The sequence below is a fragment of the Hemiscyllium ocellatum genome, chromosome 26, assembly GCF_020745735.1.
Source record: "Hemiscyllium ocellatum isolate sHemOce1 chromosome 26, sHemOce1.pat.X.cur, whole genome shotgun sequence".
Taxonomy (NCBI): domain Eukaryota; kingdom Metazoa; phylum Chordata; class Chondrichthyes; order Orectolobiformes; family Hemiscylliidae; genus Hemiscyllium; species Hemiscyllium ocellatum.
Window position 1 is genome coordinate 46,020,929 of NC_083426.1, and position 10,266 is coordinate 46,031,194.

Here is a 10,266-nt window from a genome sequence, read left to right on the forward strand (position 1 = left end):
TAAAGTGTTGAGCCACGGGGTGGTTGGTTCGGGCGTCCCAGAAGCGTTCTGCAAGTAGGCAGCCTGTCTCCCCAATATAGAGGAGGCCACAGCGGATGCAGTAAATGATGTGTATGGAGGTGTAGGTGAATTTGTGGCAGATATGGAAGGATCCCTTGGGGCCTTGGAGGGAAGTGAGGGGGGAGGTGTGGGTGCAAGTTTTGCATTTCCTGCAGTTGCAGGGGAATATAGACTTGATGTTAGAAAATGAAATCAGCCATGAACTTATTGAATGGTAGCAGACTTAAAATGGCCAAGCGGTCTATGCTATTCCTTAGGCATTGATGGCCAGCTTTCATTGATTATACACAAAGGGGCTGACAAGTGGATAGAAAATGCCTTTTCCATTAGCACTCAAGAGTCCATGATGATGAAATAATAACTAATAGAACGGAGGACCTTTTCACAGAGGGGATGGTGTGTGTATGGAGCTTTACCTGAAGAGGAGGAAGAAACCCTCAGCATATTTTAAAATATATGCCTTTCCAATCCCCTTAACCTGGAGGGTTACAAATCAATATCTGTACAACTGTTTACCAGTCAGCGTAGGTAGGTTGACTATCTTCCTGTGCAGTAAATCCGTTGCAACCTGCATGTAAATCATTACAGGGACCTCTCAAAGCCCAGCCATTGAAGGTCATCTGCTGCCTTCAAAGAAATTAATGGCATTATACAACTCAGGAGGAAGTGAGGACTCAGATGCTGGAAAAGCACAGCTGCTCAGGCAGCATCTGAGGAGGACAGGCAACATTGGGCATCGCTGATGAAAAGCTTATACTTGAAATGTCAACTCTCCTGTTCCTCAAATTCTGACTCCGGCTGTACTTTTTCAGCACCACTGGCCATAATACATCTCTGGCAACCCATATGTTGACAAACTCCTGACCCTGATAATTCCCTCATCAGAGGGATTCATGTTAACTTGCCCTTAATTCAAGACCTGAATAGGAGTTCAGGATTAGCACTAAGTAGATCAGGCATTCCACTTGAGAGACTGAAGTGTCAGACTTGATCTTTGTGATGTCAGCTCTTGTCAAGTACCCATTATAGCTGGTCAGGGCTTGAATATATACTGAACAATAAACCCGAATTTTTCAGTCACTTTTCATGACTATCTGGTGTCCAGTTGGATTCCAACAGATCACATCACCTTATGCAGTGCAAGTGTGCAATCTGGTCCTTCAAATAGAATCTGAACAGCTTCATGACCACCCCAGGAACTTAAACTGCTATGAAGTGGTTTCTCAACTGATCAGCAACACACCAAATGCTGTACAATATTTTATTCAGAAATATATTACAGCAAAAGCCCCTCAGTAAAGGCGCTGAGGTTTGCCCATGCTGCTCTTAATGTAGAGGGCACGCACATTCTGCCAGTTCTTCTTCAGCAGTGAAACCAGGAAGTTGATTGCTAGATGAATGTTGTAGACAAGTTCCTCTTCAGTCATTTTAATGTGGCCCACTGCAACTGCCAAACACAGCACCTGAGGGGAGGGGAAAGACAGACTGATTAAACCACATTTCAGATGGCTCAGCTCCTAAACAACCATACCAACTCTGAAGGAGTTTTTGTCTCAAAGTCCAGATGAACAGCACTTCAACAGGAACAATCTAACTATTATGTCCCCCACAGTCTACATCAGTAGATCATTCATAACTACTGCAGTCTGCATTACCCTCAGTCAACTCAAACCATTTTCTTCAACACCCTGTCATTGGCAAAGCAACGTGGTGACATCACCAAACTCTGCAATAGTTCAGGAATATCCTTCCTGTCTCTGTTGAAGGCACTGGCTCAATTTAGCCTACTGTTGCATGATCATGCACTGTTTCTAGTCAGAGGCAAACTAAATCTCATCTGAAAATCACAAATTCCAACAATGTAAACAGCACCCCAGCATCAGCTGATTCAGATCCACAGAAATATCACCAATATTGTTACTGGGAACGCCAACACTTTAACAGACAGTTCAGATTTTCAACAACAATACAGCTTCAATGACATGCAGTGTATATAACTCACTCATTGCTGTCAGCTGAATCCCCTCTAGAAAGTTATACTGCCCCCTGGTCAGGCTGAGCTCCTCGAGTTAGTTCCATATAGTTGTGCTATTTAATTCCAATAGATCAAATACCTTTTTCATCTGGAACTTGATAGTTGATTTGACTTCATCCACTTTCGTGAGCATGTTTTCATTGTGAGTGAGGAGGGAAGGGAATTTGCCTGCCTTGTTCAGACCAGGACCCAGAATACGAGGAATCTGTTTAATAAGGGACTCTGAGGCAAGGAAGGCATCGTACTTTTTTGCTGAAAAGGAAAAGTACTCAATCAGAATAGCACAGCATTGAACGGGCCCAATTTCACCACCTTAAACATTTATCCAATTTTCAAAGGTCATCTCTGAATCTATATCCATCTGGCTCAAGGCAGCAAGGTCACTAACATACTGACCATGCCAATGGCACACATCCCAAGAACAAACAAAACTGACCCCCTAACAATTTGTCCCATCTCAAATTCTAACCAAAAGGTTTCTCCTCTTGTCTTCTGGCTCACTGCTCTGCTTTGACCCCATTTCCATTGGAAGCACATTTCTCTTAATGTAAAAGAAAACACATCTTAGCCTGAACTGCTTTTGCAATCCAACATCTACAGCCCATCATGACAATAATTCCTCCGCCTGGCCCATTTGCAAATATTTTCAGCACCCTAGCTAAACTCTTTCCAATTTAAATGGCTTGTTTGATCATCAATGCTGAAAGTTGAATGTGACTATAGGAGGAATGGTTAGGTGGTTTGCATATGACACCAAAATATACAGTGTAGCAGACAACAAAGATCATATCAGCACAACAGGATCTTGATCAGATGCACCAACAGGCAAAGCAATGGCAGATAGTTTTAACTGGGATAAATTGGAGGGGTTATATTTTGCTAAGGCAAACTAAGGCAGGATTCAGAGCCAAGGATGCAGGTACATAAGTAGAGTCACAGGTAGACAGGGCGGTAAATGCAGCATTTAGCTGCTGTATAGGACAGTGGTGAGACCACTTAGTCGAGTAACCAGAATTATATGAAGTATTCTATGGGGAGAATGTTGTGAAACTTAACGGTGCAGAAAAGATTTACAAGGATATTGCCACGACTGCAGAGTTTGAAGCTTCTCTCCTCCCCACCCCCCAGAGCGTCAGAGGCTGAGGGATGCCCCTGTAGAGGTTTATAAAATCATAAGGGCCTCAGATAGGAAAAAGACTGGCTATTTACCCGAAGGTGAGTCCAAAACTAGAGGGTATATTTTTAAGGTGAGGGGGGAAAGATTTAAAATGGACCTAAGGGGCAACTTCTTCAGAAGTTGTGTCTATGGAACAAGCTGCCAGAGGCAGTGGTGGACATTGTTACAATTACAACATTTAAAGGGCATTTGGATGGGTATTTGAACAGAGTTTAGAGGATTATGGACCAAATGCTGGCAAATAAGACTACGTTAGATTGGGATGTCTGGTCAGTGTGGATGAGTTGGACTGAAAGGAGTCTGTTTCTGTGCTGTGTCCACTTCCTGATGCTGCCTAGCTTGATGTGTTCTTCCAGCCTCCTGCCTGACTATTCAGGACAATGGTTGGGCCACTTTTGGAAAATGGTATGCAATTCTGGTCTCCTTCCTATCAGAAGGATTTGTGAAACTTGAAGGGGTACAGAAAAGACTTAAGGATGTTGCTAGAGTTGGAGGATCTGAGCTACAGGGAGAGGCTGAACAGGCTGGGGCTGTTTTCCCTGGAACGTCAGAGGCTGAGGGGAGACCGCAGGTTTGTAAAATCATGAGGGGCTTGGATAGGGTAAATAGACAAGGTCTTGTCCCGGGGGGGGGGGGGGGGGGGGGTGTCCAGAACTAGACTAACTGGACTTAGGCTTAGGCTAAGAGAGGAAGATTTAAAAAGGGACAACTTTTTCCAGAGGGTGGAGAGTTTATAGAATAAGCTGTCAGAGTAAGTGGTGGAGGCTGGTACAATTGCAGCATTTAAAAAGGCATCTGGATGGGTACATGGAAAGGAAGGGGTAGTAGGACTAGATTACATTAGCATATCTGGTCAGCATGGATGAGATGGACCAAAGGGTCTATTTCCTCACTGCACATCTGACTCGAACCACTCGTGGTGTGAACAGACTGGTGTCATTCAGCAAAGCAACTGAAATATTTTCAGAAACAAATGAATAAACCGAACCAAGTCCCAAGAGTCAATTTGTCTTGTTTCATAGAAGTTTCTCCTCATCTGTCCTAAATGGTCTACCCTGTATTTTTAAGCTGTGTCCTCTGGTCCGGGACTCACCCATCAGCAGAAACATTTTTCCTGCTGCCAGAGTGTCCAATCCTTTAATAATCTTTTATGTCGCAATCAGATCACCCCTCAGTCTTCTAAACTCAAGGGATAACAAGCCCAGTCTTTCCTATCTTTCAACATAAGATAGTCCCGCCATTCCAGGAATTGACCTCGTGAACCTATGCTGCACTCCCTCAATAGTCACAATGTCTTTCCTCAAATTTGGAGACCAAAATTGCACACAGTACTCCAGGTGTGGTCTCACCAGGGCCTGGTACAGCTGCAGAAGAACCTCTTTGCTTCTATATTCAATCCCTCTTGTTATGAAGGCCAGCATGCTATTAGCTTTCTTCACTACCTGCTATACCTGCATGCTTAACTTCATTGACTGGTGTAAGAGAACACCCAGATCTCTTTGTACTGCCCCTTTATCTAACTTGACTCCATTTAGGTAGTAATCTGCCTTTCTGTTCTTGCCAAAGTGGATAACCATACATTTATCCACATTAAACTGCATCTGCCATGCATCTGACCACACACCTAACCTGTCCAGGTCACCCTGTAATCTCCTAAAATCCTCTTCACATTTCACCCTGCCACCCAGCTTTGTATCAGCAAATGTTATTACTAATACCATCTTCTATATCATTAATATATATTGTAATAAGCTGCGGTCCCAATGATCCCTGCAGTACCCCACTGGTCATGGCCTGCCATTCCGAAAGGGAGCTGTTTATCCCTACAGTTTCCTGTCAGCCAACCAATTCTCAATCCAAGTCAGTACTTTGCCCCCAATACCGTGTGCCCTAAAGGTTTGCTCACTAATTCCTATGTGGAACTTCAAAGGCTTTCTGAAAGTCCAGGTACACTACATCCACTGGATCTCCCTCGTCCATCTTCAGAGTTACCTCAAAAAAATTCCAGAAGATTAGTCAAGCATGATTTCCCCTTCATAAATCCATGCTGACTCTGACCTATCCTGTTACTGCTATCTAGATGTGTTGTAATTTCATCCTTTATAATTGACTCGAGCACCTTTCCCACCACCGAGGTCAGACTACCTGGTCTATAATTTCCTGCTTTCTCTCTCCCACCTTTCTTGAAAAGTGGTACAACATTAGCCACCCTCCAATCCTCAGGAACTGATTCTGAATCTATCAAACTCTGGAAAATAATCATCAACGCATCCACGAATTCTAGAGCCACCTCCTTCAGTACCCTGGGATGTAGACCATCAGGCACATACGGATTACAATATCCTAGCAAGCCTAGAATGCCACAAGTGGATAACTGGGTCTCTTGTTCAGAGAAATTTTCTTACTGACCATACAAGCCTATAAACCAAGATCACAAGCTACTGAATTGCACTCCTAAACATTCAATACCTTTAATTACCATACAATATGTAACCGTGCATGAAAATCAACATAATTAAAATCTTATCCAATGATTCAAATGTAGTGCTCAGAATCTAAACTGCAGCAGTTCTCTCCTGGCTCCCACCAAATAAATGCAGGTGTCAAACCCTACATCAACTGGAACATTTCCAAAGTGAACTCCAGAATGCTCAGGGTCCAATTACAATTAGCCTCCAACTCACCCAGCTTCTTGACCATTTTCTTGTTTTTGTTCAGCTTCTTCAGAGCTTCAATGTCCATGTGAGGGAGGTCAGCAGCCTTCGCTTCATCACAGTGCTGCTGGTCACCAAGCACACAGATGGAGAACTTCGGCCGAGGGGCACTCTTTAACCTAAACCAGCAGGACATCAGTGTCAAACTTGAGGAGGTGGTTACAACTCAGATCATTCAAAAGGAAGCTTTTGTGAAGGTCTTACCCTAGCTGGCTTCTCATGGGTCTTATCCACCAGCAACTTACTCCTTACAAATGGTCGGCAGGATTGGCAATACTGCCTCCCCTAGCCTCCCCTCATGTTTTAAGACCCAGGGTAGGGGTCCGTTCCAAACCCCTTATGGAGTGGAACTACCCATGTTTTTCAGTAGCACAAGCTGAACAGAAAGAACATTTACTTGTTTGCAAATAGACAAAGCCAATCACTATTCACCAACTTGTGCACTGAGAACTGGGTTAGCAATAAGAAGCCGAACCTGACAGTGCCAGAGAAACGCTTGTCCTTTTGAGGGTCATAGTTCTTCAGGCTGATCTGTAGCTCCACAGTCTCCAGGAACCTAAACAGAAGATATTCCCATCAGTTATGCAGATAAAGAAAGATCAACTCACTACACAAAACTTTTCAGCTGCCCAACAGTCAGATGTAGGAAAAATGTGGCCATGGTGGCACTATACATCAATGCCCTGATCCTACATGTCCTTTGATGTCTTGCACTTAATGGCAAAACTTTCAGAGCCCTCTAGCTTAAAGAATTCAAAAATTCACTGCCCTGAGTAAAGTGGCTTGGCCTCATCTCAGTCCCGAATGGCTTTTTTTTTTAAAACTGAGACATTGGTCCTCTGGATCTAGACTCCGAAGTCATGCACCTACATCTATGCTACGGTTAATAGCAAAAGACTGCTACTTTAGGAAGCAGACAGGGCCTCAACTCTGTAACCTTGGGTGGTGACATATGGGGTTAGCCACAAGCAACTTCAAAACAAGCAAGATCCACAGCCAGCCCAGCGGTTGTGATAGGTTTTTGTGTAAAAGTATAGACACAGTGCTGGTAGAGAGTTTGACCGGTAGTTAAAACCAAGCCCAAACCCATCCTCAACACTCACCTAGCATCAGCCCATTCAGGCAAGGGTGATTTCTCCTTCCTGGAAGAATGATGCTGAACTAAACAGGTCAATCCTGCTGTAGCCTTTGCAGCTATGCTCCACTGGGGTTTACACAGTACTTATGGCACACGGTAGACATGGTCATACAAACGCTACATGACTGCCAGGACTATGCCTGGACAAAATCCTTCTACAGACTGCACATCACTACTGAAGGAACTAAACTATAGCACATGCAATTTCAAACATGGTAAAAGCCAATGAATATGAAAACTGCCTATTAGGAATTTAAAATATAAATTGAAATTGCGGTCCAGGATACACAGCTCCACAAAGATTTGCCATCATGATTGAGGAAATTCCTCATCACTGCCCCATATTGTATGCCCTATATTCGGAGACTGCCTCCTGGCTCTAGATCCCACAGCAAGGGGAAACATCCTTTCTACATCCTTCAATTTTATAAGCTTCAGGAAATCACCTGCCTTTAACTGAAATTTGAGGGTAGAGGCCTGACCTCCTCTATCTCTCAAAAGGAACCCACATCTGAAGTCTGGTTAACCCCTACTGCACTCAGAGGTATACCCTTCCATTGGTAAGCAGAAGAGAATTGCACAAACGCATGCAGGTGCAATTTAAACAGCATTCCGTACAATTGAAACAAAAATTTATTTGCTTCTGTATTCAAATCCTTGTACATGACAAAGCAGGAGACTTACTTGCGAGGTTTCTGTTGGGATCCCTGAAGGACCTCCCGGACAGCTTCATACAGTGTATCACGAGAGACCTTGCTGCTTCATCACAAAGAAAACATCTCAATTAAGTTCTGAAACAATAATTCATCTAATTCTCAAACCATTCCCTTGCATAACTGAACTCAACAGAAACGATTGAAGGCGGACTTTAGGCTAAGGAAGTATCATTACGCATTCAAAACACGAATAGCCTAGGAAGAGAATCAGTACCATACCAGCACTTCACCTTTTTCAGATCTCCACCATCCACAAGACAAGAAGCAGGCTAATCAGCCTGAGTGCGCCATGTTACTTCATGAGATCTGCTAATCCAATAACCTTTAATTTCCCCATCACCCTTGAATCCCTCTCTCATTACTGTACGTCAGACTTCAAAATACTTAACCACCGAGGCTCCACAACTCACTGCAGAGGGATTTTGGGGACTTACCAACTTCATAAAAAAGGAATTCCTAACCTTCATCCTAGTGAGCAAGCCTTACTCAGATTACATCCTCTGGTTCCAGTCTCTTCTAAAAGGAGAAACAAACTACCCAGATCTGCACTGTCAAGTACCCATCACCCTGCATCCCAAGAATCTTCTTTCAGTAAGAATGCCTTTACATCCGGTAAATACAGGTCCAACCTAGCCTCTTAAGTCAAACCCTCTATACCATGGAATCAACCCAGTGAACCTTCACTGTTAATATACCTGTCCTTCAATAAGGGGAAAATTGAAAACTGCACTGGGTTGGCATTTAGGTTGACCTAACCGTTTTGTTCTCCGAGGATCTCAGGTGATGGGGAGATCAGGTCAGAGATGCACAGCACAGAGACTGCCATGCCGACCGGACAGACTACATTAATATAGCTCATTTGCCAGCATTTAGCCCATACCCCGGATCTTTCCTATTCATGTACCCATCCTGGTGCCTTTTAAATGTTATGGTACCAGCCTCCACCACTTCCCCTGAAAGCTCAGTCCATACATGCACCAGCCTCTGCATGAAGAAGTTGCCCCTTGAGTCCCTTAAATCTTTCACCTCTCAGCTTAAACCTATACCCTCGGTTGCTTGACTTGCCCAACCCAGGGAAGTCATCTGGAATATGTGCCCCACCCATGCCCCTCCATGATTTTATAAACCTCAGACTTGGACAAAGTTAAAAATCACACAAACCAGGTTGTAGCCCTGGTGTTGAGCGATTTTTAAACATTGTCCACCCCAAGCCCAGCACCTCCACGTCTCAGCCTTGGAGAGAGTGTGAGAGAAGTGCAGATGCTGTAAAGTCAGAGTCAATAAAACCTGGAACTGGAGGAGGACAGCAGGTCAGGGTGCAGCAAAGGGGAGTCTATGATCCAGTGCTGATTAAAGGGGCCGACCTCTAACGTTGACTCCTCTGGTGCTGCTGGACCAATGACCTGCTGAGAGCTGTCCAGCTCCACACTTTTATCACCAACCCCCCAGCCTCCAGGGAAACACCCCCCACAGGGTGAGGAGACGAGGAAGTGGACGATTAATCGGTGTACAGGCGTTATCACGGGGGGAGACCTCAGGGATATGGGCACTGTGTTGTGAACGGGAGGCTCTGGGGAGTCCCCCTGGGTCCTGGGTCACAGGAGCTGCCGGAGCCTGGAGACGAAACGGAACGGGGCTCCGCGACACAGATGCCATCGTTCCCAAAGGGCCGCAGTAAATGGTCGGTAAGGTCAGTGTGAGCCCCCCCGATGGCAGCCCGGGGCCGATGGTGCGCTCTAACGGGGAGGATGGCGGTGGATTGTCCGAGCAGCCTGCGGCCTAGCCTGGCCTCACCTCATCCTGACGGTGACTCCGGAAAAAGAGGCCGCCCGCCCGGAACTGACCGCTTTTATAACCGGACCCGCTTCCGCCTCTCGCGAGAGTATTCAGCGATCATCATTTGACTTTATAATTTAAATTAAAACGACAGGTTTACATTTTATTTCTCGTGTTAAACTGAAGAGAACATTGAATGATGAAAATTTCTTTCCAGCTGTAAATTGTTGCTGTGCAACAGGAATTTCCTTCCCCCGGCAAGAGTCCCCTCCTCGGAAGGTCCGGGGGTTTTAAACTCCCACAGAATACAGCAGTTTTTTCAAATATTAATTTAACATACAACTGGTTTAAATTTTATTCACATTTTCACACATAATTGAAATGGATTTCCAATTTACCTCACAGCTGCTAAGAGTACACCTTTGCTTTTTATGTATTTCATGTTTACAATCCTTTTAAAATGGGGATATCAGAATTTTGATACTGCTTCTGAAAAAGTTATATATTTGCCTTTATCTCATCATTAAAGTTTTTAAGAAACTGTCTACAGTTACTTCTGCACCCTTATAGCCAGATTAAAAGGGAACTCGATTTTTTTTTCTCAATATATTATTTTAAGCTCTTTTCCTTCAAAGGCTAAGCAGATAACA

At 44.3% G+C, this 10,266-nt stretch overlaps 1 protein-coding gene across 1 annotated transcript; it reads right to left on the reverse strand.

Moving 5' to 3' along the window:
- Positions 1-1,307: 1,307 nt before the first annotated feature.
- Positions 1,308-9,671, reverse strand: rpl10a (ribosomal protein L10a). Its single transcript, XM_060845579.1, has 6 exons — positions 9,635-9,671; positions 7,809-7,880; positions 6,462-6,542; positions 5,957-6,105; positions 2,175-2,347; positions 1,308-1,523 (listed from the first exon to the last, which is right to left on the reverse strand). Exons 1-6 carry the CDS (start codon positions 9,637-9,639, stop codon positions 1,353-1,355), a joined length of 651 nt encoding a protein of 216 aa, XP_060701562.1. The 5' UTR covers positions 9,640-9,671; the 3' UTR covers positions 1,308-1,352.
- Between the last annotated feature and the right edge of the window lie 595 nt (positions 9,672-10,266).

What these genes read in the sequence shown, in the direction of transcription:
- rpl10a (XM_060845579.1), bottom strand. An exon ending in CGTTTCTCTGGCACTGTCAG is followed by an intron (nt 6,106 to 6,461) that starts GTTCGGCTTCTT and finishes CTGCTGGTTTAG; the next exon opens with GTTAAAGAGTGCCCCTCGGC. An exon ending in GAAAATGGTCAAGAAGCTGG is followed by an intron (nt 2,348 to 5,956) that starts GTGAGTTGGAGG and finishes TTTCCTTTTCAG; the next exon opens with CAAAAAAGTACGATGCCTTC.